Source organism: Felis catus, chromosome B2 (genome assembly GCF_018350175.1).
Source record: "Felis catus isolate Fca126 chromosome B2, F.catus_Fca126_mat1.0, whole genome shotgun sequence".
Classification (NCBI taxonomy): domain Eukaryota; kingdom Metazoa; phylum Chordata; class Mammalia; order Carnivora; family Felidae; genus Felis; species Felis catus.
In genome coordinates, this window is record NC_058372.1 from 32,181,507 (window position 1) to 32,207,692 (window position 26,186).

Sequence of the window (26,186 nt, forward strand, 5' to 3'; positions counted from 1 at the left end):
GGCTGGCGCGCCCTCCCACAAACTGCTGGCTCTCCCCTCCCGCCCTTTCCCTGCCTTAGCGTTCGAACCGCCAGGGCCGGCCCGCCCGCTGCCCATTGGCTGGCTCTCGGCGGCGTCACTGCCTCGCTACTAGCTCTCCTGGTCTGAGCACCCGCCCTAGAAGCGCTGGGCGGGACGCACGCCCGCTGACTAGCTCGCGCCAACCGGTAACGGCCGCCGCCCCATAGAGGAGGGGTCCAATCCTCCCAGGTGCCGCGCGCGGGAGGGGTCACGCGTGCGCAGAAGCGCGGCGGCGTTGGGGGGGAATTTGCCACGGGGAGGGCGGGGCCGGGGGCAAAGGCGGGAGGAGGGCGGGGCACTCGAGGGAGGAGGGCGTGGCGGGGGCGACGGGAAGGGTGAATGGAGGGCGGGGTCGTGAACTGGGGCCGGGAGGCGGGACTTGGAGTGACCATGGAGGTTGGGGGGGCAGTTAACGGATGTGGCTGGGGCGGGGGCCAGTCTGGAGGCCGGCTGTCGGGAGGGGGGGATTCCCTCCTGCCCCGAAGGCGGGTCTCCCTCCGAGGAAGGGGCTGTGGGGATTCCCTCTCCCTCCTGGTCTTGACTTTCCACCCGCCCCAGCTGTGGAGAGGGCACAGCTCGCTCGGCGGCCTCCAGGCCCGTTGGAGGTGAGGGAGGTGGGGTGAGGTGGTGCCCGCCCCCCCCACCGGCTCCTCCTTCCCCCCAGTCCTCCCCTCCCACCACCCTCCCCCCGAGCCGGTTTGTCCCTCCCCTCCCCTCCCCTCCTTTCCCCCGCCGCCTCCTCCTGCCGCTGCCGCTGCTTTGGCTGCTGCGTCATACGCCCCAGAGCTGCCGGGACGGAGGGGCTGGGCCTGGGGACCCCCCGGCCCTTGCCTGCCCGCCCTCCGACGCCCAGACGTGCCCTCCCCGCGCGGGGGGTTCGCCTCGGTCTCCCACGTCTGCCTCTGCCCGGCTCCCGGCGGCCCCAGCTGTCACTGGTAAGGAGGCGGCGGGAGGCGCCCGTGGGGGGGCAGGGAGCCGGGGGTCGGCGCGCAGGGCGCGGGCGGGAGAGCCTCGCCGCCTAGGCATCGGTTCGGGCTGGGCCGACTCAAGTCCCCTCTCGGACTCGCCGTCATGGGGAGTAGAGACCGGGACTGGGACACGCCCCCCTCCCGGGGCACTCAGGGAAGTTATCTAACCCGGGGGCAGGGAGCCCCGTATTTGAGGGTGACCTGACATAACCTGGCATCAGGTTGATTGTTCTGAATGAGACACGCGGGCCCAGGGAGGCAGCCGTTCCTATTCTGGAAAACATCTCCAGAAAAGGTCCCAAAACACATCTCTGGGTAGCAGAGCACCCCAATTATGATACCTCTAACAGGAGAAGGCGATAGTAGAAACTGAATGGTAACCTTTGCTTCCTCGATCATCGTTTCTCCTACAATCTCAAGGCCAGGATATAGTATCCCAGGGGAGCTCTGGAAGCTGGGAAGCTAGAGAACTAGGTTGGGAGGTGGGGGTAGTTAGGGAGAGGACAGCCAGGCACCAGAGTTGGAAGAGCTGGAGTCAAGAAGCTTGGGAGGGGGGCTGTGTGATTTCCTATCCAGGTGCTTCAGATTTGGAGTCTGGGGGCACAGCAGCTTGAGTCCTTGAGGCAAAGAAAACTGGGGACAGTTTCTCAACATTCATAACATTCTCCTATCCCACTTCTGGCTAGACCCCCCCCCAGGATGCAATGGCACAGCCCCCCCGGCTGAGCCGCTCTGGTGCCCCCCCACTTTGGGACCCAGCCTCCCCTGCTCCCACTTCAGGCCCCAGGCCTCGACTTTGGGAGGGTCAAGATGTGTTGGCCAGATGGACGGATGGGCTGCTATACTTGGGGACCATCAAGAAGGTAAGACCTTTTTGATTTCTGACCTAGCGCCTTTCCCCCATTCCCCTTATGTAGTTCTGATTCCTGTTTCATCCCCTGTGCTCATCCATTCCAGGTGGACAGTGCTCGGGAGGTGTGTCTGGTCCAGTTTGAGGACGATTCCCAGTTTCTGGTTCTATGGAAAGACATTAGCCCCGGTGAGACCCTGGGGACCCAAGTGTGTGCATGCCATGGAAAATAGAAACTTGGCTTGGGGGATGGAAAGGGGCTTGAGGACAGGCCCTGCAACACTGTGTTTCCTCACAGCTGCCCTCCCTGGGGAGGAACTCCTCTGCTGTGTCTGTCGCTCTGAGACTGTGGTCCCTGGGAACCGGCTGGTCAGCTGTGAGAAGTGTCGCCACGGTGAGAGGGCAGGACACCTGAATGGTCTAGCTTGCCTCTGAACCTTCCCTCCACCATGGTCCTTATGCCATTGTCCTGGCTGAGTCCCCAAGCCACTGCTCTGGGCAGTGTCCTCAACCCTGTAACCTCATTCCCTTCCAGCACAGGGAGAAACAACCATGGAGGGGGGAGGCGTGAGCTTTGTAGACAGTGGGTGCTTCAAATACACCCTTGTCTGATCATAAGATTTGGGGCAAATCCCCAAACCTCTAGGAGCCTGGTTCCCTCATCTGTAAAATAAGAGTAATTCACTCACCGCAGCAGGATCGTGGCGAAAAATGAAATGAGGTGGCTGAGACTCTTCCTATCCCAGTATCTAGCCCACCCAGGTATGCAATGCCGTAAGTGGTTGGTCTACCCTCAATATTATCATTATTCAGCTTATCACCAGGACTGCCATGTTCCCAGAGCTCCAGCCCCTGGAGAGGGAGAGGGCCCATCCTGGGTCTGCCGCCAGTGTGTCTTCGCCATCGCCACCAAGGTAAAGGCGCTTTCCTGTGGGAACCCCCTACCCACAGCTTCTTCCCACCACCCCTCTGAGGCGGCCTGTCCACTCCCTCTCTGCAGAGGGGGGGTGCACTGAAGAAGGGCCCTTACGCCCGGGCCATGCTGGGCATGAAGCTGTCACTGCCATATGGACTGAAGGGGCTCGACTGGGACGCTGGACATCTGAGCAACCGGCAGCAGAGCTACTGTTACTGTGGTGGTCCTGGGGAGTGAGTAATGGGGGGGGGGGAGGTAAGGAATGAGTGATAGAGTAGGGGGGAGGCGGATTTCGGGGAATGAAGGAGAAAGAACAGAGTGACGCGAGTGCCGAAGAGGGCAGGGGGAGGTGGTGAGTAGGGTCCGGGGCAGTGGAGGTGGGGGCAGTGTCTGGAGGTCACTAGGCCTGTGCTCCCCCGCAGGTGGAACCTGAAAATGCTGCAGTGCCGGAGCTGCCTGCAGTGGTTCCATGAAGCCTGCACCCAGTGTCTGAGCAAGCCCCTCCTCTATGGGGACAGGTGAGACTGGGGCAGCCGGGAGCCACGGGGAGCCCTCTCACTCTGCTCCACCCTCTTGGCGCCCTGCCATGCTGTCTCAGATCTGTCCTCTTCCCAAGCTCTGAAGCTTCCCTTCCCTGCGTGCCCCATCCTTGCTCGTGAGTCCTCTATAGTGTGGTAGGTATTGTTTTCTTGCATAAGGTGTGTTCTCTCCTTCTCGCCCACTTCCAGGTTCTATGAGTTTGAATGCTGTGTGTGTCGGGGGGGCCCTGAGAAGGTCAGGAGGCTACAGCTTCGCTGGTGAGCTGGTTTGGGGACCAGTGTAACTTCTCTCCGCACCCCCAGGATTTTATCCTGCACACCCCAACCTCCCAGCTCGGGATTCTCTAGGCTCTTTTAATGCTTCCACAACCTTGACAACCCAATATTTCTTCAGGGTGGATGTGGCCCATCTTGTCCTCTATCACCTCAGCGTTTGCTGTAAGAAAAAATACTTTGATTTTGACCGTGAGATCCTCCCATTCACCTCTGAGAATTGGGACAGTTTGCTCCTCGGGGAGGTAAGGGGTAGTGAGGCTTCGGCGGTGAGGGTGGAACAAGGAAGTATAAAGAAAGGGGGAAGGGAAGCACCACTGCTCCCCTGACCCCATTTTCCCTCCCCTCCCCCAGCTCTCAGATACCCCCAAGGGAGAACGTTCTTCCAAACTCCTCTCTGCTCTCAACAGCCACAAGGACCGGTGAGTTGGATGGAGACAGGCTCAGAATGAGATGCAGATATGGATATGGAATCCTGGGAGGGAAGGGGCTGCCACCCCCCTGGAAGATCATCTCTGAAAAGTGACAGCATAAGAAGGGCTCTTTTTTGCTGCACTGATCCTGTATCATTTGTCTCCTCACCCCAGTTTCATTTCAGGGAGGGAGATTAAGAAGAGGAAATGTTTGTTTGGTCTTCATGCTCGGATCCCTCCCCCTGTAGAGCCCCTTACTGGAGATGGAGCCCCCACCAGGTCACTGGTCCAGGGAGGATGGGGAAATTCTCAGGGTATCAGTAGGGGGTGGTATATGTATGGAGATGGGGAGGTCTTTGGGGTGTCCGGGAGGGGGCTGGGGGGATAAGGAGGCCTCTTACAGCTTCCCTTCAGGGCAGGGCCCTGGGGGAGGGGTCTCACGTCCCCTGGGGAAGCGCCGGAGGCCGGAGCCAGAGCCCCTGAGGAGGAGGCAGAAGGGGAAAATGGAGGAGCTGGGGCCACCCTCAGCAGTGCGCAATCAGCCCGAGCCCCAGGAGCAAAGGGAGCGGGCTCGTCTGCAGAGGGCACTGCAGGTACAGGGGCAGGGGGATCCCCACGGAGCAAACGGTGGTGTGGGAAGGAATCAAGGATTATCTCTCAGTCCTTTGCTCCTTCTTCTAGGCCTCAGTGTCTCCACCAACCCCCAGCCCTAACCAGAGTTACCAGGGCAGCAGCGGCTACAACTTCCGGCCCACAGACGCCCGCTGCCTGCCCAGGTCAGTGCTCCTTCACCCTCCAACCAGATATGCACCCTTGGAGTCTCTTCTCCAATTATCTACATCCTCTGAACTTTCTTACCCAGAATTATTTCTCCCCCTTGGCTCCCCCCTTCTTGTCTTAGAGAGACTTCTAGAACCATTGTCTGATCCCTAGTATTCTGAGGATGGGGATTCCTTGGGGCTAATGTTTGCGCTCTGCCCTTCTCAGTGGGAGAGGGTCCTATTCCCCTGCTTCAGGTCCTGACTTTCCCCCTCCCCAACCCCAGCAGTCCCATCCGGATGTTCGCTTCCTTCCACCCCTCTGCCAGCACCGCAGGGACCTCTGGGGATGGTGAACCCCCAGACAGGTGAGATTCTACCCCTTTGCCTGTGCCACCCCTCTTCACCTCTATGTTCCTAAGTTCCTCAGTCTCTAACTTGATTGCTTCGTTCCTCTGATCCACATGTGAGCTCCATTTTCAGTCAGTCCTTATCTGCATCTGGACTCACAATTGCCTTCTCTCCCTAGGTCACCCCTGGAACTTCACATTGGTTTCCCCACAGACATCCCTAAAAGTGCCCCCCACTCGATGACTGCCTCATCTTCCTCAGTCCCAGCCCCCTCCCCAGGTCTTCCTAGACGCTCAGCACCCGCTTCTCCCCTGTGCCGTAGTTTGTCTCCTGGGACTGGGGGAGGAGTCCGAGGTGGGGTTGGCTACCTGTCCCGAGGGGACCCTGTCCGGGTCCTTGCTCGGAGAGTACGGCCTGATGGTTCTGTGCAGTACCTGGTTGAGTGGGGAGGTGGGGGCATCTTCTGAACAGCCTGCCTCTGCCCACCTCCCCATTCACACACACCGGCACTTTCATACCCTGACCTCTGACCTCACCTACAGCTGGGATGTACCTGGGGAGGTAGGGGGTAGTTCTCTCTACTGCCCAGGCTGGAATCCAGGTGGGGGGATTGGGGGAGAGGCTGTCTCTTCTCTGCTCCCTTCGTGATTCCTGACCCTTCCCCCATCCCTCTTCCCATTTCCTTTGATGTTATTTTGTTACAGCTTTTTAAATATTTTTTAAAATTATTTAACCCCTGGGGACTGAGACTGAGGGCAGGGGGGTGGGGGATGATAAAGGATCCCAGACTCTGTATGATTGAAATAAAGGTAAATAAACAAATCTAGCAGCCCTGGGTCATTCTGGAAGATGAGAACACAGGAAACAGAAGCACTTCTAATCTTCCCAAATTCACATATGTGACAAGAAAAGAGGCAAAAGGCAGAGAGAACCACAGACAGGATTTATTAGGGGCCCAGTTATCACTGCAAGTCAAAGGGCATTGAAATATACAAGGGGAAGATGGCAGGAACCGGGCTCATCATGGTAGGACTGTGCTGGAGTCCGCAACTGACTCTGTAACCTGGTGCACCCAATGCAAATATGGGGAGTTCCCCTGCTCCACAGGCAATGCGATCACCTCGGCCACTTCGTAAGGGTGCACAGAACTGAAAAAATGGTGGGGGCGGGGGGGGGGGGGGGGGGAGGAATCACTCAAAGATTTACCTAAAGGAGCCCACTCCCTCGGACTGCCCAACAAGTCCTACCCCACGCCCTCACCCCCTACCCACGTCAGAGTTCTCACCGAACATAATCTGTCAAAGCTGGAACCAAGGAACTTCGGGTTTTAATCATCTAAGAAGCAAAGATAAGCATGATTGAATCAGGGGTGGGGTTGATTTCAGGATCTCTTGACGGATAGGAGTCAAAAGGGTTTCGCTGGATGGAGAAACGTTTCTCACCATCAGCACTTCATTGTCCTCCTCAAGCTCTCCTTTCCATTCATAGCTGAAAAGGTCAGGGAGAGAGTGTTAAGGGAGCAAAGACTGCCCTCAAGGAAAGGCCCAGTCAGCCCCTAGAGTCAGGTTAACCCCCCCCCCCCCAAAGCCTATGACTCACATGGATGTAATCTGAGGGATGAGGTTAACGCAGGCTGCCAGGCGCTTCTCCACCACAGCCCTGAAGGTGAAGAGAAAGCCCCATTCAGAATGCCCCATGACCCGGATTTTTGCACTGGCAGCCAAAGGACAGGGTTCCAAAGCGGGAGATCAGGCAGGAAGCTGCAGGAGTGCACTTCTCTGCCACCTCCAACTCTCTCCCCTCACGATCCTCCTTCCTGGCTCCACGCTAAGGTTCCCACCTGGCGATCTCCTTGGCGACCCTCTCGTTGGGGCAGGTGACAAAGGCTGCAGAGACTGAGCCGGGAACATAGCCTGAGCTCGAGGCCGGCGAGGGCTGGGACGGGGGGCTTCCGGAAGCCATGGTCAGCAGAGCTCGGGGTAGCAAGAGAAGGCGAGAGGCCACAGGCAGCAGCGCCGGCATCCAAAGAAGCGACAGAAGCAGAGCGGCCTGAAAGCACGAAATGAATTCGGTGTCACTCCACAACTACCCGAGGAAACTGCATCTCGTGAACCCTTCGCTTGGATAGGCAAGCTCTGCCCTTCCCCTCTTCTGCACCCCGAAGGAAAAGGTCCCTGAAGCTGGGAGAGAAACTTGAGCAATTAAGGCAGACTCGGTTTCCACTCCCTCCTCAGAAGCCAACAACCTCTAGGATTTGGGGAGCGGGTGGTGGTAGAGGCTGCGAGGACCGGAAGGGGCGGGGCCGGTCACTCACCCCTGCGCCGAACAGAATTGCGGAAGCCCGCCCCCAACTCATGCAGCCTATTGCTGGTAGAGGAGGGTTGAATGTCAAAAATCACACGTAACTCCGAGAAACGACCCCAAACCCAGGAAGAGCGGCCTCTTCTTACCTGGGCAGCAGTCACGTGATAAGAAAAAGCACACCACGCGACCACAGCGGAAGCCGGACCGAACATCCAGAGCCAGCCAATCCTGGCCCTCACGTGGCCCAGTTTGCCCCTCCTCCTGAGGGAGGAGGAGCGAAAGGGAATTGGGCCAATCGACAGCCGGATCTGCAGACGTGCGCGGAAATGGCACTCTCGTTTCCGTGTAAACCGGAAAACAGCCAATTGCAGGCTGAGGGGAGCCGCAGCGTCGTTCCACTGTCACGTGAGGGGGCCTGTCTCCCTCAGGCGGCTGTATCTCAATGAGCGACGCGAAGAGGCCAATCGCTGGCCAGCCCCGCACGCCACGTGACGAGAGTGCTGGTGCTAGGAAAGGGGGGCTGGAGACCCCGCCAATTCGATGCGTCAGGTTGTGGAGTGTGGAATCATCTTTAAACGCCAGAATGTGCCCAGTTACAGCCGTTAGACTGTTCCCGAGGCCTTAAGGAGTGGGAGGGTCTGAGAAGCTCGAATCTCAGGGGGTAAAGAGAGCGCCCCCTGCCTCTTTGGTTAGGACTGACATATGTCTAGGTTGGGTACTGAACAGGGATAATCTGAGAAGCCAGCTGTCCCTGGGCAAGGGAAAGTGATTAGGCAGGGATGTGCATGGCAAGACGATGGCTAGGTGGGGCAAGATGCTTTTTTAAAAGGGCAGAGTGAAACCCTGTGAATGGGATAGAGGGTGATGAAAATGGGGCTGAGGGCAATTCAGCCTTCTTAACTGAAACCCTACAGCTGGAGACAGACTGGTGAATGGGGTGGGGGTGGGGAAGAGACGAGGGCAGCAGGTTGGGGATATGGAGGACACCAAGACGTGGTGATGGTCCTTTTGTCCCTCACCCCTCTTCTATTGAACTCTTCAGGACTTATAACACCTCTGAGTCTTGGGTCTCCTTCCCTTAACCCATCCCCCAGGAGCCTGGACCTGTCCTACATAACTTCCCTGGGGCCCAAGCACATCCAGTGACCCAAAAATGGAGAGAGGGGCCAATGAGAGGAGAGAGAGGTGGGAGGAGGCAGCAGAGAAAAGGCTCTTGCCACTCCCCCTACCCAGTATTTCTCCTCCTTTCAAGATCTGGGGTCTCTGGGTCTGCTGGGTGGGTGTCACCGGGCGTTTATCAGAGTTCTGTCCTACCTGCGTCTCTGGGATGACGTCTCCCTGAGATCTGTCTTTGGATTTGGAGTTTGTTTCTGAGCTGGATCTCTGTAGGGCCTTTCAGTATTTGCAGTGGGATCTTTCTTGGGACCGAGATTCCTTTTTGTTTTGGGAATTTCTGTGTTTCTGGGACCGAGATCACTCTCTCTCCAAGGTCTTTCAAACTCTTTATGAGTTTGGGGTCTCTGCATTCTACATCTCTGAGCTACCTGAGTGTCTCTTTCTCCTCTTCTTCTCTCTTTTCCCTTCTGCCCATCCTCAACCCTCAGGTCTGGAGTTTCTTGGTCTCCTGAATTATCAGTCTCTGAGTCTGCAGTTTCTTTTCTCTGAGATTTAAGTCTGGGGTCTGGTATCTTTGGATCTGAGTTCTCTAAGACCTAATTCGAGGTCTGGATTTTTTCTGAATCTGGATCTCATCTTTTTCTTTGACTCTAGGTCTCTGATCTTGGTTCCTGAAATCACCATCTGATTCTGGAGTCTTAAGATTTCTGTGGCTGTGCAGAACCTTTTTGAAGCTGGACATTGATATTTTGATCTCTGACCCTTCTCTCAATGGGGAGGGGAGTCCAGGATCTGTTTTGTGCCCTGAGATTGGGGTATCTTTCCCTCTAGATTTTGGGTTTAAAATTAACCGCCCCCCCCTGGGGGGTGGCAAGGTATATTTCTCTGTGGGGCTGGGGTCTGTCAGTCTCAGGATCTGAGGTATGCATCTTTAGAACTGCACTCCGTCTACTATGTTTTTGAGGCAGGGGTCTCTCTCTCTGGTTCTCACTGGGTAGGGGTGGGGGCTGCAGAGTCTCTCTCTCCTCCTCCTCCTGCTCTCTCCTCTCTCGCTCACTCCCCCGCCCCCCTCTCTCTCTCTCTCTCTCTCTCTCCCTCCCGGCTGCCGCTGCTGCCGTTGGCTCCTATTCTCCTCCTCCTCCTCCTCTCTCCTCCTCTCCGCTCCTCTCTGCTCCTCTCTCCTCCTCTCTCCTCCTCCTCCTCCTCCACCTCCTCCTCCTTCTCCCCCTCTCTCTCCCCCTCTTTCTCTCTTCTCTTTCTCCCCCGTCCCCCCGCCCCCTCCCCCCCAGGCCTGATGAGCAGGTCTCGCGCCTCCATCCATCGGGGGAGCATCCCCGCGATGTCCTATGCCCCCTTCAGAGGTACGGTGGTGAGGGGAGGGGGAGGGCCAGTTGGGGGGGGGCAAGAGGGGGAGGGGCAGGGGCGGGGGGGGGGGTGTGCAGAGCCGGGGCCAGGGAGGGGAGCAGCTGAAATGGAGGGAGAGAGAGGAGGACCGGGAAGGCAGGGATGGGAGCAATGGGGAAGGAGGATTGGGAGGCCAGAAGATAGGGGTAGATAGGGGCCGGAGGGGCCAGGAAACAGGCTTTGAATGGGGCTGAAGGGAAAATGATGAAGGGGAAAAGAGATTGCCAGAAAGGGTGGGAATATAGAAGGCTAGGGTTGGGGGGAGACCTGCAGAGATAATTTGGAGGTGGGAGCTGAGAGATGAGGAAGATATTAAGGAAATAGAAGGACAGAGTCTTAGGAGAGGGTCCGGAAGGGGGAAATGAAAACACAGGGATGGAAAGAGAGGCCAAGAAGATGGGGGGGTAGTATATGGTGGAGGGGCTCAGAGAATGGTAGGGGGTTGAAAAAGAGAGGAGGATGGAGGGAGAGAAGAAGGGGCCAGATGGAGAGAGAGGGAGGCAGTGGGGGGTGGGGGAATGGAGGGTCCAGATGGAGGGAAGAGAGGAGAGAGGGAATGGGCTGGGGGAGGAGAGACCAGGGCAGGGGGAGGGCCAAATTATGTGTGTGTTTATTGAGGGGGGGGAGGGGGCAATAGAAGTAAGATTGAGCGCTGGGAGTAGAGGGCAGGTTAGGACCCTGCCCCAGACTCTGACCATCACTAAGGCCTTTGACCAGAGAAATGTACCCTCTGGGGTCCTATCCGCCCCCTTCACTTCACCACTTTTACCCCCCTCCCCCACCTCCAATCCTTATTTCCATTCCCCCTCCCTCCTCTGGTGTCCATCACCTATATCTTTCCCCCCATATGGTGTCCGTTCCTTATATGAGTCCCCCTTCTGTTCTTCCCCTATCTCAGTCCCTTCTCTGGCCCATTCCCTCTCCCCTCCCTTCTATCTGGTAGCTCCCTTATATCTCTGCCACCTCTCTACCTCTCCTTCATGACCCCATTGTCTTAGTACCCCTGTTAGGTGCACCTCATTTCCTCTGCCCCATGTCCGACTGGGCTCTTCTGGTATATTCCCTTGTCTCTAGGGATTGACTCTCATTTCTGCCTCCTTTTCACTTAGCTCCATCCCTGTGATTTGTCCCCCAGTCCATCCTCTATCCCTACCCCATTCCCCATCTTGTCACTGCAAGTCTGTGCCTACCTACTTTCCACTAATACCTTACTTCGCTCTTCCACCCGTTCCTCTTTTCTTGTCTCCTCTACTTCCCGGGGCGTTGGAGATTTGGGGTGCAAAGATGTAGGTTTTGATGGTTGGAACAGGGCCTATGAGACATCCCCATCTAAGCCCTGTGGGATTTCTTATCCTAGTAAAATTGTTTCCCTTTTCTCAGCTGTGTTGGTCTGTCTCTTGCATCTGCCTCCCAGAATCATCCTTACTTAAGTCCAGACAATATGTGTGTGTGGGGTGTGTGTTTCCAGAGTCGCTCCTAAGCTAAGTTCCCTGCAACCTCCCCTGCTCCCGGGGGGAAAGTGTCCCCTAAACTCTAGCCTGCCTTCCTGTGGCTACAGCCAGAACCAGCCCCTCCCAGAATGGTTATATGTATCAACAGACTTCTCTTCCGGGAGCCCTCAGAGTCTGAGTGCGGTGGGCATGTTGCCTGCAGTGTGTGCAGTCTCAGAGCCTAGGGACTGGTGATATCTGTATCTAAGAGGGAATTGGAGAGAATCTCTGAGGTGGCATGGAGATAGTGAAGCTGGAAGTACTGGGGTTTCTAAATATATGTATTCTAGGGGTTCATCTCTGACTCTGATGTGAAGGTTACGTCCATTTGAAGAACATGCATATCGACAGAAAGGGGCTAGATTTTTCAAAACTTTCCTGCTCAGGGGTATTCAGTTAGATTTTATTTTATTTTAAAGTAGGCTCCACTCCCAACATGGGGATGGAACTCATGACCCTGAGATCAAGAGTCACATTCTCTACTGACTGAGCCAGCCAGGCGCCCCGGGGTACTCATTTAGGAGGGAGCTTAAAGAACAGTTCTTTTCCTGCAATATATCCATGATTAGTTATCCTGTAAAGGTGACAGGATTTGATTTGATTTTTCTTCCTCTAAATTGTTTCACACTGTGATACCTTAAACCTATTTTCTATCACTTTGATGTCACCAATTTGATTCTTACTTCCATAGGGCCTGTTCCCTGTGTCCCTGTGATGGTGTGTGGCATTGGGATTTAAAGGAGAGACAGTTTGCAGGGATGGGGGAATGGAAAGAACAGCTAAACTGGGTAAGATGCCCCCTGGGGGCATCTCCGAGCATGGGCAATGCTTGGTCTAGTGTTCTTTTTCAGAAGTTTGTCCCCATCCTCAGCTTGCACTTTGGAGGCCCCCTCTCTGTCACAGGCCCAGACCTTCCATCCTTCCTTCCCCTCTTTCTTCCTCAAGCTCCTCACTGTGCCTTGGAGAGGTTCCTAACCTGTGGAGTTGGCTTCCGTCCTGTCCGTGGAGACTAGGTGAAGAGAAGGGGCAGTACTGAATCTTTAATCTCTGGGCATGGAGTGGGAGAAGAGATCAATTCAGTCTCTGTTCATTCAAACAAAGGCATGTCTCCTACCTCCTCACTCTCCAGCCCCTCCATAGCCAGATGTTGACAAGACCTATCCTCCCCCTACCACCAGAAGAACCAGAACTTTCCCCAGAGGTTGAGCGGGGTTGGGCTAGAGGAGGAGGGAGCTGAGAATAGAGGAGAGACAGGAGGAGAGGCCCTCTCCTGTCTCTGATTCTGTGAACAGGTAAGCTCCCTCACTTCCTCTCTTTTCCAGATGCTTAGCTATCAGAATTTCATGACCCAAATGTTCCTACCCACCCCACCCCCATCCTTCTTTCCCACAGCCGTGCAGCCCTCCTCTCACTGTCTTACAGATGGGTGAGCCACCTTCCCTCCAAGTCCTCATCTTCTGGATGCCCTCCCTCTTCCCGGTCACCCACCACCACCATCTCTGTGTGCCTTCCTTCTGCCAGTTTTGCCGTTCCTTCCATCTTTTTATATATATTTTTTGATGTGGATGGAAAGCACGGTCACTTTCTCTGCCTCTAAACTTGTACCCTCTCTGTCATGATATGCTTCCCCTCCCTGAAACCCCCCCCCCCGAATTTCTTAACTCAAGTCTACGGAGCCCCCTGTGATGTGATTTCCCCTCCCCTCTTTCCCCCCAGATATACAGGCTTATCTTCTGTTCCTTTAAAGTTACTATGTGCCTACCCTCTATCTGTGATCTCAAGGCGGGTGGGGTGTCATTCTCCCACTTTGTGGACTCTCTCTCTTGCCATTTTGGGCCTCTGTCTCCTAAACGCATAGAGCCTCCCTTACTGTTTCTGTGTGTCTCTGTCCCCCAGATGTACGGGGACCCCCTATGCACCGAACCCAATACGTTCATTCCCCATATGATCGTCCTGGTTGGAACCCACGGTTCTGCATCATCTCGGGGAACCAGCTTCTCATGCTGGATGAGGACGAGGTGAGCGGAGTGGGAAGGTTGGGAAAAGACCTCTGGGTAGCATGGGAGAATGTGGAGAGAATAAGAAGGAGAATCCTCATTAGCGAAGGGATGACAGGCACAGAGAAAGCAAAAAAGAGAGAAACATTTGCAAGCGGCCTGGGGAGGGTGGCCACTGAGATTTGGATTGGGATGTGCAAAAGTACAGGCCTTCTCTCCCCTTGGCCAGGGGATCTTTCTGGGCCATATGCAGGGTTGGGAAGGAGATGTGGTTCTGAAGATTTGGGGGTGGCTCCTGTTGTCACCCTGACCATATTGTGCGATAGGTTAGGATGGGAAAGGGAAACTGAAGGGTTTGGAGAAGGGGTAGCAAAATGGGTATTGCTTTGGAGGGATCACCTCCAAAGTGATCCTTGAGAACCCTCTCCTCTTCTCCCCACCCCTCCCTCAGCAAGACCCATCATTCACCACTCCCAGTCCTGCCCTTATGTTGGGAGAGGGAATTGAGGGAAACGGGGCGGTGGGGGGTGGGGATGCTGGGAGGTACTGGGAGAGATGACAGAAGTCATTGGATGTTGGTGTGGATGGCGGTGAAGATTGGGAAGGTGCCTGCAGTCAGGGTTTAGAAAGACTGGGAGGGCTTTCACCAGAGACATCAATCAGGAAAAGAATATAAGGGAGGGGAAGCCAGGGGGAGGAGGGGAACTAGAAGTAGAGGACATTTTCTAAAGGAGTAGGAGTAGGTGAGGGGCAGGAACTAGTCAAAGTGTGGGAGGTGGGGGCCACGCAGGACCATTAGAGGCAGGGGAGTATGGGTTCCCACCAGTCACTGAAGCAGCAGTGGGGGACCCATCAGAGAAAACGGGATGCAGGTATGGATGCCCAGAGGTGTGATCCAGGGAGTGGCGGTGATCTGGGAGAGCAGCTTTAGAGAGTGATAGGTAGCCTCCCAAACCAGATTAGTGGTGAGAGATGTGCTCCCAGTGCTGTTGGGGAGGGTGTGGTGAGGCAGGGCTAGAATTGGAGTTGGGGTTAATCAGGGTTCTGAGGGACCTGAGGGGCAAGTGAGAGTGTGGAAAGAAGGCCAGCTAGAACTTCCAGGCCACAGGGGACATGGTGGCTTTAAAGGACGAGGTGGTTAGGGAGTCCAAGTTTTAGGCATTGGGGGGTATTTGAGTGATTCACTAGTGGTCACGGGTCTTGACCAAAGGTTGTGGTCTGCAGGATGAATTGGGGAAACAGGAACCAATGAGAGTGGGGACTGTTGGGAGGATGAAGAGGGAGAGCAATGGATGGGGTAATGGTGGAATGGTAGAGATGAGCCCAGGTGGTAGGGGGAACCGGTGGCCAGCAAGCTGAGGGGCACTACAAGTGGCCAGAGTCTGGAGTAGGGAGGGTGGGGGATGGGATGGGATGGGTAGGTAAGCAGCGTTTAGGGCCACAGGGGCTGAAGTGGATGGGTTGTGGACCTGGGGCTAGGGACTAGCGAGGCGGGGTGGTTCTTGTAGGGTAGAGGAGATTGGAGGATTGGAGCTGGGGATGAGGCTCAGGGAGTGGGAATGGCTCAAGAGAAGAGGGATGTGAGAGAGGTTGAGTGGGGGGGGGGGCGAGGGAAGGAGATGAAGGGTGTGGGGAGGTGACCAGGCCCTTTGGGGGGTGTGGGGAGGTTGGGTCCCAGTCTGGCCGAAAGCCCGGCCGTGGGAGGGAGACAAGCTGTAGATCCTGATTATAAATGCAGCTTCTGCTACCCCCGTGACAGGCACGGAGGGAGGGAAGGTGGTGAGGGAGGTGGGAGGTTGGGAGGAAAGCGGGGAGAATGGAGGAATTGAAGGTCAAGGGGAAAGGGGATTAGGAGAGTAGCAGACTCCTGCGGAGTTGCGGGAAGAACTGAGTCGGGTTTGGGAGAATTTCCCGGAGGGTGTTTCAAAAGAAATGGAGGGAGGGAAGAGGAGGATGGGACGGGAGGGAACGAGAGAGAGAGACACTTGGAGAGAGAGGGGAAAGAGCAATCGACTCATCCCGAGACACTTCAAGAGTGTGCGGGAGCAGGGGCTGAAGGTGGGCAGGCCGGATGGACAGGGAGGTTCATTCTTCCTCGGTGGTGGGGGCGGGGGGCAAGAAGAGGGACGGCTTGGGCCAGTGAGGTCTGACACACCCCCGCATCCCCTAGATACACCCCCTTCTGATCCGGGACCGGAGGAGCGAGTCCAGTCGCAACAAACTGCTGAGACGCACGGTCTCCGTGCCGGTGGAGGGGCGGCCCCACGGCGAGCATGGTACGGCGGCCGAGCAGGCTCTCGTGCCCCGGACAGTCGCGGGGAGAGGGCTGAAGGTGGACCGGGCTGCCGGGGAGGGGGGAGTCCGGGAAATGAGGGAGCTGTCAGGGGGTGGGAGGAGGAGGAGGAGGAGGAGGAGGAGGAGACAAAGTCTCTCATCCTGCGAGTGGGAGCCTGGAAGGAGAAGGCGCCCTCCTCTGGGATCTGGAGCGGGACTGGGGCTGTGGGTGAGAGGCCCCAGTGGTCTTTGCTCTGTTTCGCTCCCTTTTTCCTCTCCAGCAGCGAAGTTTGCCTGTTTTCCTGATGCTTGTAAAAATAGTCTCCTTAGATCTTTAGCTTCCTGTCCGAGCGTTCCGGCCCCTGCCCCTCCCAGCCCTTGGTCTGAGATCGCGGAGAGAATGACCTAGTTCCTGCCCTTCCCCCAGACCTCTGCCCCACCCCCACGGTCCTGATTCCTCTCCCAGACCTTCGGGCCTGTGGGCCCTTCCTCTTTTCTCCCCCCACCCCTTTTTCTCTTCTCTTCAACTGCTGCTATTTTCTGCAATTCTGTCGCCCCCTTTCTCTTTCCTCCGTGATTTCTCATTATTTTCTGCACCCCTCTTGATTCCTCTGTCGCTCCCCTCTGCTCCCAGTGGAACTTCATCAGACCCCCATCATCTTTCTGTCTGTCTGTAGAGCTATCTGCTCAGTCTGTCTCTCCAACTCTCTCCCTCTCTCCATCTGTCTCTTCCCCTCCCTCCCTCTTTCTGCCCCCCCTCCACCCCCCTCTTTAGTCATTTAAAAAAAGATTTTTGTCTTCCTGAGAAGTTCGCTTAAAAGGTTTCCATGGGAACAGTGAGGGTAGATGAAGGCAGAGAACAGAGATCTGCAGCCAAGGTGCAGAGAGACGTCCTCAGCCCCCAGAAACCCCCATTTCACTGCCCCCTATCACTGCATTCCCCTTCCAGGACCTAGGGATCCAGTTCCTCCATCCCCTCCAAACCCCCTGGTGACCCCTTTCTTCCACCAGCAACTCCTCCCCTCAGGGATCCAGACTCCCAGTTTCTCTTGCTCAAAGAGATTGAGTGGCCTGTCTCCATCCTTTGGCATCCTTTTAGCCCTCTTCTGATAGGCCCAGGTCTCACTGCCCTTGGGGGCCAGCTTTGGGGCCGTGGGTGGGTGGGTGGGCAGGGATGTGTGTCAGCGTCATGGAAACCTATGACCATGGGGGTGTGTGGACAGCACATTTTTGTGAGGCAAAGCCAGGTGGTGGTGGTGGTGGTGGTGGTGTGTACAGAGAATATGTGTGATGTCTGTCACATCTGTGTGTGTGTGTGTGTGTGTGTGTGTGTGTGAGTCATGTCCATGTCTGGGAAAGATTTGTGTGTGCACATGTGCATACCTGTGTGTCTAGGCCAGAATGGTCACATGCTCATGGAGCATGTTTATCATTATGTCGCGTGTTTGATAATCTCTGCCCACATAATCCCCATCTTTCTCCTTATCCTGAGTCCTCAGGGTCTGGGGTCTCTGGTGTGGGTCTCCTGTGTGTTTTGGGTGGGGGCACCGTGTGTGTTTGGAGTTGGGGATGGTATGTGGAAGTTGTTGTGTTGGGGGTTCAGTAGGGGTTGGAAGAGGGTCCTGGAGTATATATAGTTGGGGGGGAGGGTTTAGTGAAAGAGTTGCTAGCTGGTGAATGAACGTTTGGGGTTTTCAGGGGGACATGGAATGTGTAAAGGACATGGAGGATATGCAGGGGACATAAGGATCTTTAGGGGGGCTTGGGGGCCTGGGTCCGCGAAGGGGTGTGCTGAGGCTGTGGACGCTGGAGCCCAGGAGAGGTCGCCGGACCTTTGAGGGGCATTGGAATCCAGGGCTCCTCCTCTGTTGGGTGGAGCCGCCGCCCCTCGTTCACTCCGCGATTTTGGTGGGGGGTCCTGCTCGGAAGGGGATGGTGGGAGGCCCGGTTGATTTTGGGGGTCCCCTCGCCCCCCTCCCTCGTCTCTCTCGCGCTGTCTCCGGGCGACGGGGCTCGTGACAGAGGCGGCCACGGCAGCAGCGGTCGCCTAGCAACGGCGGCGGGGCCCGGGCAACGGCGGCAGCGGCGGGAGCGGCGGCGGAGGGAGCCGTTCCCGCGGCCGTCACCGCGCGGCCGTCCCGGCCGTCCCGGGCCCCGCCGCCGCCCCCAACGCGCCGGGCGGCGCGAGCCGGGCCGCGCCGCCCCCTCTCCCGCCGCACCCCGCCCCTCCCCCGCGCAGGGGCGGGGCCCCTCCCCCACCGGGGACACCCCCGACCCCCCCCAGGGGGCGGTGCGAGGTAAGGGCGGGGCCGGGCGGACGAGGAGCGCGCGTGGGGGCGGGGGCGCGCGTGTGCGTGGGCGCGGGAGGGGGTGGGGAAGCCGCGGCGGCGGCGGCGGCGGCGGCAGCTGCTCCCTCCGCATGTTCTCGCTGCATCTTCCGAGTGGGGGGAGTTATGGTAACTGGAGGGGGGCAGCGGAGGTGGGGGGTCGGGGACCGGCCTGGGGGGGCCAGGGTCGCGAGCACGCGGGGGAGGCCGGTGCGGGGTGATCTCGGAGCCCCTTGGTGGACACGGCAGCCCGCGTGTCCGTGTATGTGTTCGTGTCCATGCTCGTGCCCCCTGTGTGTCGATGCCATGTGTACCCGGGGCCCAGTTCCTCATGCACACATGTGCAGCCAGCCGTGTGCAAGCTTGTTCTGTCTCATCGTGCCTCTGTCTGGTTCCTGCCTAGGAGACTGCTGGGCCGGCCACTGGTCATACTGGTACATGTCACCTCCGACCCTGAACATGCATGTCTCTCTCTGGCGGGGGCTCACCTCCAGTCAGTCTCCTGTGTGTAGGGATGTGTGGCTGCATGAGCAGGATTTTCCCTGTCCCTGGTGGCAGGTGTGTGTCTTTGCATGTGTTCCATCATTGGCCTGGGTATCTGTGTCAATCCCAGCACGGGTGTCCAGGGTGTGTCTGGATGTGGGTGGTGTGCAAGTGGGGGAAGGGAGTGAGTGTGTGTGAGTGGGCTTCTTGGCATCCTACTATGTACGAAACACCTTTGAGCTAGGCAGGTGTGAGCCCCTGGTGTGTCTAGGAGTGGGGATTGAAAAGCTGAAAAAGAAAGGAGTGGGGAGAAAGTGGAAAAGTGGGGAGAAGGGAGGTGAAGAGAATGAGAGAGGCTTGGCTAAGAGGGAAAGAATGGCTGGAGAAAGGGAATGTGGGAGATATTGGAGCCAGATTGAGGAGAAAAGAGGATAAGAAAGCTTAAGATGGGGAACTGGATGGAGGGAGAAGGGGTCTGGGAGCTGGGGAGGAGGGGCAGGAGGAGGAAAGAGGCCTTTTGGTAAAGCTATCTCTTGAGAGAAGAAAGGGGCAAGATGAGAGAGAGGACACCGGTTCGTGTAGGTTGTATAGGATCAGGCTTGGTTGGATGAGAGATGGCCACTCAGGCATAGAGGCTGGCTCACAGTGAGGCCTGTCACTGCAGGTGCTGTCATTAGAGCTTCCTGTCCCCTGCACAGTTTTGCCCCCCATTTCGCTGCTCTGTCCAGCTCTGTTCCTCATCCTGCTCTGGCAACCTTTCTCCTTGGCTCCCCTCAAGAGTTGCCAGCTGGGTAGGACAAGGAAGAAAGGCCAAAGGGAAGGTTAGGGATGTGGGACATTGGAGGGCAGGGAGAGATTCTGTGGGTGATGGCAAGATTAGAGAGATTGGAGAGGCGGGAGTCCAAGCCCTCGCTGTGTATGTGTGAGAGTGCAATTGTGTGTGTACACAGGGTGTGTACATGTGTGGGTGTGTGCACAATGCCTGTGTTACGGGTGTGTGTAGGTGGCTGTTATGTGTGTGCATGCGTGTATACATCGTGCAGGGATGGGACCTGGAGACCCAGGATCGCAGTGTACACTTACCAGGTTTGCTCTGTGTGTGTACACCCGTATGTGCTGTGTTTCCTGTACATGTCATTGCATGCAGCATTAATAGCAGAATGTCCTGTGTTTCTGTCACTTTGTTTCATTTTTCTTTGTGGTTTTCTTTCTTGCGGTAGTGAAAGTCTTTGTAAGCGTATGCGTACGTGGTTTTCCCCGTACCTGTGACTTATGTGTGAGTTCATAGATCTCAGCTCCTGATAATATGCATGAGGTGATATTACTTCCAAGAACCAAGAGAACCAATTAGCAAATTTGTTCTCTGCCTGTCAATTCTTTAGTTCCAAAGCAAAATTTTAGTGGATTTCAAGTTAGTCTTTGTGCCTTATTAAAGGAGCCTGCATATGAAAGTAGTGGCTGAGTTTGGTTCCTTGGAATGGAAGTGAGGCAGCCATACCTGAGAAATGCAGAGACTAGGAAAAAGATACCCTTGGATGCATTGTTGAGTGTGCCCTCAGAAGGATAAATAATGCGTTTGCTCCTTGTTTTTGTTTATTGTGAGAGCAATCACTGATGCCTGTGTTGGAGTCAGGGAAGGCTGGGGGAGAAGAAGGGGTTGTCCTGAGACAGAGTGGATGTGGTCATACTTCCCATGTGAATGAAGGATGTTTTTTTGCTTTTGGGGTACCAGGATACCTTGCTGTGGTTGGGATCATGGTATACTCAAGCATGTATCTTAGAGGTTAAACTGACTTCCGTGTGTGTGTGTGTGTGTGTGTGTGTGTGTGTGTATGTGTGTGTGTGTGTGTGTGAGGGTTAAATGTCTAATTTTGTAATGTGCTGCCCACATGATTCCCAAGGGACTGGGGCCACAGGTCCACACCAGCAGCTCTCATGTGGGTGTCTGGGTCCAAATGTGTACTCCCCTGTTGCAGTGTTCACATATGTCTAAGCATGTATCCCGTGGGGTATGTGGGTCCCAAGGTCTCAGAACGTGGATCTGTGGCACCCCTGTGCTCACAGTTGTGTGTATGTCTCATAAGCACCTAGATCCCTATTTTTTGTATTGTGGTTATATACACGTACCCACACAGCTCAGTGTATGTTTCTGTCCTCTACACACGTTCCCAAGGGTCTGACAAGGGTTCCGTGTCATGGTGTCCGCATTTTTGTGGGCAGACTTTCTAACACCTGGGCTTTGGAGGCAAAGGGAAACTGAAGACTGATTCTAGGGTAGATTGCTGGTGATTTGCAATTCTGGAAGCAGACAGTGAAATGTAGCTGTGGCCCTCCCTTGTTCTGGAACCTAGAGGGTTAACAGGCAGCTCTTCCGGTCCCCCCCCCTCCAGCCTGTAGCTTCTTGTTGCCGTGGAGATGATAGCCCCGCCCCTGATGCAGCACCTGCCCCCCCATTGGCTGCAGTGGTGACTGTGGGGCTGAGGGGGGAGCCCAGGCCTGGGCAGCCATTCTGGAGCTGGAGCCGGAGCTTGGCATCCCCCCACTTTCATTCTCCTCTAGCCCCTTGGCCCCTCTAAATTCCCTGGCAGCAGAGCCCCAGCTTCCTTCCTCTGAGCTGCCACCCCTCTAGACTCGTGGCAGTCCGAGCTTCATCCGCATTCTCTTCCCCTCCTCCTCTTCTCCCTACCCTCACTTGGGAGTCCCCTGAACCTCCACTGCTCATCCTCCCCACTCCCTGCCCACTCCCCTGCATTCTTCTCTTTTCCTCTTCCCCACCCCCCTTCCCTCCTGAGTCCCTGCCACTGCAGTGCACGTGGAACCTGCCCTTCTCCCCTCCCCCTCCCATCTGCCCCTTCCTTGAATTTTCTGTCCCCAAGCTTCTTCCCCTGCCACTCCTCACAGGTCGCTTCTAAGACTCCCCCCTCCAGACCAGGGAGGGGGTCATGGGAGGCAGCCCTGGCTGTCCAGACAGACAGGGGTTCCAGGAGAGGGGGGCAGGTGGAAGATGTGCCCAGCTGAGGGGAGAGGAAAGCCTGCCTATGGGCAATGACCTTTAACCCAACTGCCCCCCCCAGCTAGCCCCTTCCTGGGGGGGTGGGCACCAAGGACCTAGCTTCTGTGGATCTTTGGTGTCCTTTTATCACTGGGGTTTTACTGACCCTCTCAGCCATGCCCTTCTGCTGACTGCCAGTCCCAGTCATGGGCCTAAGGCCTCCCACCCCATCCCCCTCGGGGGGCTCCGGCTCGGGTTCTTTACCCCCTCCTTCCCGCCGTCAGCCTCTCAGCCGCCGCTGCTCTTCCTGCTGCTTTCCGGGGGGTAGGTGAGGCTGGAGCTGAGGGGCAGAGGGAGGTGGGCGAATGGGCTGGGGCCAGAGTTGGAAACCCGGGCTAACAGCAACCCCTCCCCAACTTCCCTTCTGGCTCTTTATCCCCCTCCAGAATACCACTTGGGTCGCTCGAGGAGGAAGAGCGTCCCAGGGGGGAAGCAGTACAGCATGGAGGCCGCCCCCGCTGCGCCCTTCCGGCCCTCGGTGAGTGAAGGCACCAGCCAGATGTGGCTCAGCTGGGTCCCCTCCTCCCTAGCCCCAGCTGGAGCCCCAGGATTCTGAGAAAGGGGGCAGGAGGGAGAGAGAGAGAAAGCGCGCGCACACTCACTCATGCGCGCGCCTCTCCCCACCTTTTTGGTTTCCCCCTCCTTGGCTCTGTCCCCCTGCTTCTCAGACCAGCCCTCCCACCTTCTCCAAGCTGGGGTGTGTGTGTGTGTGTGTGTGTGTGTGTGTGTGTGTGTGTGTGTGTGTGTGTATGCTTGCACCCGTTGGGAGCAAGGGAAGAAAAATTGGTAGCAGGGCTCCTATCTCCATTTCCTCATCTCTAGAGACTTCCCTTTCACCGCCCCCCCCATCCCACTTTCATCCAGGGACTCTACCAGCTGAGGGGTGAGTAGGTAGAACTGACCCTGCCCCAATCCACCCCTCTCCCCATTTCCCCCCCACCCCAGCAAGGCTTCCTGAGCCGGAGGCTAAAAAGCTCCATCAAACGCACGAAGTCACAACCCAAACTTGACCGGACCAGCAGCTTTCGCCAGATCCTGCCTCGCTTCCGAAGTGCTGACCATGACCGGTACAGGGGCTGGAGTGGGCGGGATGAGCTGGATGCAGCATAGGGGACTCTTGGGTGAGATTGGAGGGAAGGAGGCTATCTAGATGCAGAGAATGAAGGCCATGGATTGGTGAATTGGTTGAGAGATGTTATGGGACAAGGGACAGAATGGAGAAGAGGAAGCAGGAGAGAGGCACGGTGCAGGGAGAGGACAAGCTGAGAGGCAAGAAGAGAATGAAGGTGAGGCCAAGGAGGGACTCTCCTGGTCACCAGAAGAATGGGCTCCATCCCTGGATTGAAGGAGCTGTACAGGACAGAGGAGGAGTAATGGAGCCTGGGAGCCTGGGAAACACTGAAGGAATCCAGGGAAGGGGTGGTGGGTTGGTAGGAGAGGGAGCAGTGTGATCTAGGAGAAGGGTGTGAGGGAATGGCAGCAGTTGGAGTGGGGCTGGGGCTGGCAGATACTGATGGATGAGGGAAGGGCAGCAGAAAGCCTGACAGAAAGGGGAGGCTTACACAGGTATGCAGGTTGACAGAACTGGGAGGGGAAGCTGTAGGGTTAATCGTGGAATGAAGTATGAGGCAGAAATCCCTCTGAGAAGTCCAGGGGGCACTGTCTCTGAGACTGGGGTTGCAGGAGATCTGATATTTGCTTCTGTTGTCTGCCTCTTGGGGTCCCTCTTTGGGTTTCCCCCTCACCCAGTCTCTCCCCAGGGAGAACCCTGTCCTCCCTTTCCCCCCATGTCTGGCCGCCCCCAGGATTGGGCAGGTAGGGAGGTTGGGATAGGTGAGTCACACCTTCCCCTACCCCCCTCCTATGTCACCAGAGCTGGATTTGGGCCTGGCGGGGGGGTGAGGGCATGGTATTCCTGGCCGCGGGGGCGGGGGGCCGGGGGAGCGTCGCGCTGACGGCAAAGGAGCCCAAGATGACGGGGCTGCTATAAATAGCCTCATGGAGGCTCCCACACCCGAGCTCTCCCTCCCGCTTTCCCGCTGCTCTCCACTCTTCCTCCCCTAGCCATCTCCCAGCCGTTCACTATCCCATCCCTCTGTGTTGTGTGCCTCATCCTCCATTCCCTCAGTCCCCTTTACCTTCTGCTCCCTGGTGTGGTCCCTGCTTGTCCCCCACCTCTGTTCCCACGCCCGTCTTCCCAGCTGCTCCTCATCTCCTTCCATCCTCGGTCTTTCCGCACGCACGTGGCTTGGCCTCCCCCTTCTCCCTCCTGCCCTACCTCCTCCTCTTCCCCAGGCCCCATTTTCAATCTCTTCCTTCTCACTCCTCTGCCCACAGCTTTCTCCTATTGCTTGTGATTTCCCCTCCCTCCTTCCTCTGATTCTGCTAAAACTTGTCCTCTGCTTTCATTCATTCATTCTTTGAATCATTACATGTTTTTTAGGTACTAGCTGTGTGCCAGGCCCAAATAAACATTTTCTTTGTATTTCTGGTTCTTTACTCCTACTTTTCCCCCTGATATTGAGGCTCTGATTTGGGGGGTGGGGGTGGTCACCTAAAAGTGCCCCACACCCACCTGTTCTCTTTGTTTTTGTTTTTGTTTTCCTTTCTGCCATGGTCCATTTCTGGGTTGAGGTATTTCCAGGTGTCCCCAGTCCTCACAACCCCTTAGGTGTGAATTGCGGGGTAGGAGTTTCTTAAAGGGTCCTGGCTTCTCTCATTTTCCTCATGTCTTTCTGTCTGTGTCTGTGTGGGAAGGGGGCTCAGGGGACTCTTTCCCCAGGTCCCTACCCTAGAGCTAGCCCCTGGGTGTGTAAGAAGAGTGGGGCCCTGACCCTGTCATCGGACCCTTCCCTGCCAGGGCCCGGCTGATGCAGAGCTTCAAGGAGTCACACTCGCACGAGTCTTTGCTGAGCCCTAGCAGTGCGGCCGAGGCCTTGGAGCTCAACTTGGATGAAGATTCCATTATCAAGCCAGTGCATAGCTCCATCCTGGGCCAGGAGTTCTGTTTTGAGGTACTGGGTCTCGCGGACTGAGGAGGGCAGGAGTGATGGAGGGTGAGGGCACGGAGGCCTGACGAAGGTAGCACAGGTGGGGATGGTAAGGAAACAGAAACCTCTGGGGTTGAAAGAAAGGAGGGCAGGCCAGGGAGGAAGAAACAGTGATGGAGTCTCCAGTCTTAGGAGTCACCTCCCCTCTGGAGCCCCATCTCAACCCCTATCCCTCTCTAGGTAACAACGTCTTCAGGGACAAAATGTTTTGCCTGTCGTTCTGCCGCCGAGAGGGACAAATGGATCGAGAACCTACAACGGGCAGTAAAACCCAACAAGGTATCGGGAGTAAAGGAGACCCAGACAGCATGGGCAAGGCAAAGGTCAAGCCACGGGGGAAGCCGGGGGCCTAGGGGGCAAGATGAGCTCTAAAGGAAAGGGAGGCTTGGAGAGGAGGGGATCTGGGTGAGCAGGAGGTGACCCCCACTTGTTTCTGAGTCCCCCCATGTCTTTTTACCATTCCTCCTACCTTGTGATGTTTCTTTGCCATAGAAGTCACAGACTTACAAAGCCGATTCGTCTTCCCTGGGGGCAGCAACGCCCCACCAACACCCTGGCAGTGGTCGCCTAGCCCCTGCCTCCAGCGTTCCTGCACAGCTACAGTTGTCAGCTAGCCAAGTCTCTAGACCTCAGTTTCCTCTCCGTAGAGCTGGTGGGAATGGGGTTTAGATGGGGATTCGATGACCTCTAAAGTCCCCTCTGGCTCAGAAATTCTACAGTCTGTGTTCTTCCCAAGGCTTCTCTTTCCCAGGAGACATGCTCCCAGTTCCCTCAGCTATTCTCGAATCCCAGTTTCCAGTGAGCCCACAGTCCTGGTGACCCTCCTCCAGGGGGCCCTTGTTTTTCATTGTCCTTAATTAGACCCTACTTGCTGGATACAGTCTAACGCGTGCAGAGTCCGAATGCCATGCTTTCTTCTTACTGTGACTGTGACATCTCCCGGGCTTCACTATGACCTTGTGGTCCATTGTATCCTCAAGGCCCTTTCATGCTACATGTAGCCTCCTCCATCCTGTATTTATGCAGCTCACTTTTTTTGTTTTTGCAATCAACTTCTGATTGTCTTTGGAGGACTCCCCAGTTCTTCCCTTCAAATTCCACCTTATTTTTGGTTTATTATTCTAGCTTTTGAAAATTTTCCCAATGCTGATTCTGTTGTCTGGTGTATGAGCTACCATCTGCATTCGTTTTCTAGGGCTGCCGTAACTAATTGCCACCAATTAGGTCACTTAAAACCAAAGAAGTTCATTCCTTAACAGTTTGGGAGACTAAAAGTCTAAAATCAAGGTGTTGGCAGAACTTTGTTTCCTCTGAAGCTCTAAGGGAGAATCTTTCCCTGCCTCTTTTGTTTTTGCTTTTGTTTTCTTTTTTTCTTTCTTGCCTTTTAGCTCCTGGGGTTGCCAACAATCTTTGGCATTCCTTGACTTACAGCCGCACCTGTCCAATTTCTGCCTCCGTGTGTTTCTGGTCTCTAAATCTCTCTCCATACAGATATGAGGCATTGGATTTAGAGCCCGCTCTAATCTAGCATGAACACATCTTAATATGAGTGTACCTCGTA

The 26,186-nt window shown here is 56.0% G+C and overlaps 3 protein-coding genes across 38 annotated transcripts in view; 2 read left to right on the forward strand and 1 right to left on the reverse strand.

The window, feature by feature from the left end:
• Window positions 1–762: 762 nt before the first annotated feature.
• On the forward strand, window positions 763–5,950 carry PHF1 (PHD finger protein 1). Of its 5 annotated transcripts, none has more exons than XM_011282267.4 (15): window positions 766–995; window positions 1,715–1,891; window positions 1,986–2,067; window positions 2,177–2,272; window positions 2,692–2,792; window positions 2,879–3,027; window positions 3,217–3,312; window positions 3,523–3,591; window positions 3,728–3,851; window positions 3,961–4,028; window positions 4,194–4,298; window positions 4,423–4,612; window positions 4,701–4,795; window positions 5,068–5,145; window positions 5,307–5,950. In XM_011282267.4, exons 2-15 carry the CDS (start codon window positions 1,733–1,735, stop codon window positions 5,593–5,595), a joined length of 1,701 nt encoding a protein of 566 aa, XP_011280569.1. In that variant the 5' UTR covers window positions 766–995; window positions 1,715–1,732; the 3' UTR covers window positions 5,596–5,950. The 5 variants fall into 5 exon arrangements, with proteins under 5 accessions (XP_011280570.1, XP_006931684.1, XP_019686022.1 ...); XM_003986021.6 differs by having other exon boundaries at window positions 767–995; window positions 5,065–5,145; XM_011282268.4 differs by lacking the exon at window positions 4,423–4,612 and having other exon boundaries at window positions 763–995; window positions 5,307–5,516.
• Window positions 5,951–6,056: 106 nt separating this feature from the next.
• CUTA (cutA divalent cation tolerance homolog) lies at window positions 6,057–7,726 on the reverse strand. Of its 3 annotated transcripts, none has more exons than XM_006931625.4 (6): window positions 7,579–7,726; window positions 6,969–7,177; window positions 6,728–6,787; window positions 6,571–6,616; window positions 6,414–6,463; window positions 6,057–6,276 (listed from the first exon to the last, which is right to left on the reverse strand). In XM_006931625.4, the coding sequence occupies exons 1-6, from the start codon at window positions 7,642–7,644 to the stop codon at window positions 6,150–6,152; spliced, it is 558 nt and encodes a 185-aa protein (XP_006931687.1). In that variant the 5' UTR covers window positions 7,645–7,726; the 3' UTR covers window positions 6,057–6,149. The 3 variants fall into 3 exon arrangements, with proteins under 3 accessions (XP_006931687.1, XP_003986072.2, XP_006931686.1); XM_003986023.5 differs by having other exon boundaries at window positions 7,443–7,584; XM_006931624.3 differs by lacking the exon at window positions 7,579–7,726 and adding an exon at window positions 7,374–7,443.
• A 114-nt stretch (window positions 7,727–7,840) lies between these two features.
• SYNGAP1 (synaptic Ras GTPase activating protein 1) overlaps window positions 7,841–26,186 on the forward strand; it is a 34,012-nt gene continuing 15,666 nt past the window's right edge. For 7 of the 30 annotated variants that reach the window (XM_045057394.1, XM_045057403.1, XM_045057402.1 and 4 more), the window contains exons 1-8: window positions 7,843–8,236; window positions 12,388–12,455; window positions 13,339–13,460; window positions 15,610–15,715; window positions 21,962–22,053; window positions 22,521–22,642; window positions 24,436–24,589; window positions 24,806–24,904. In XM_045057394.1, coding sequence (XP_044913329.1) covers window positions 8,229–8,236; window positions 12,388–12,455; window positions 13,339–13,460; window positions 15,610–15,715; window positions 21,962–22,053; window positions 22,521–22,642; window positions 24,436–24,589; window positions 24,806–24,904 — 771 coding nt within the window. In that variant the 5' untranslated portion in view covers window positions 7,843–8,228. Of the gene's footprint in view, window positions 8,237–9,765; window positions 9,910–10,575; window positions 12,735–13,338; window positions 13,461–15,377; window positions 15,498–15,609; window positions 15,716–15,872; window positions 15,943–17,958; window positions 18,011–18,095; window positions 18,170–18,250; window positions 21,844–21,961; window positions 22,054–22,520; window positions 22,643–24,435; window positions 24,590–24,805; window positions 24,905–26,186 lie in introns of those variants that run through there. The other 23 variants (XM_045057393.1, XM_045057396.1, XM_045057401.1 and 20 more) reach the window with 13 other exon arrangements.

Bases quoted from the DNA above. Each gene is read 5' to 3' on its own strand.
- CUTA (XM_006931625.4), bottom strand. From the start codon at position 7,644: ATGTTCGGTCCGGCTTCCGCTGTGGTCGCGTGGTGTGCTTTTTCTTAT. The intron at 7,178-7,578 runs GTAAGAAGAGGC...TCGTGCTTTCAG, and splicing joins ATCACGTGACTGCTGCCCAG to GCCGCTCTGCTTCTGTCGCT. The intron at 6,788-6,968 runs GTGGGAACCTTA...CTTCACCTTCAG, and splicing joins GTCGCCAAGGAGATCGCCAG to GGCTGTGGTGGAGAAGCGCC.
- PHF1 (XM_003986021.6), top strand. From the start codon at position 1,733: ATGGCACAGCCCCCCCGGCTGAGCCGCTCTGGTGCCCCCCCACTTTGG. The intron at 2,273-2,691 runs GTGAGAGGGCAG...ATCATTATTCAG, and splicing joins CTGTGAGAAGTGTCGCCACG to CTTATCACCAGGACTGCCAT. The intron at 3,592-3,727 runs GTGAGCTGGTTT...ATATTTCTTCAG, and splicing joins AGGAGGCTACAGCTTCGCTG to GGTGGATGTGGCCCATCTTG.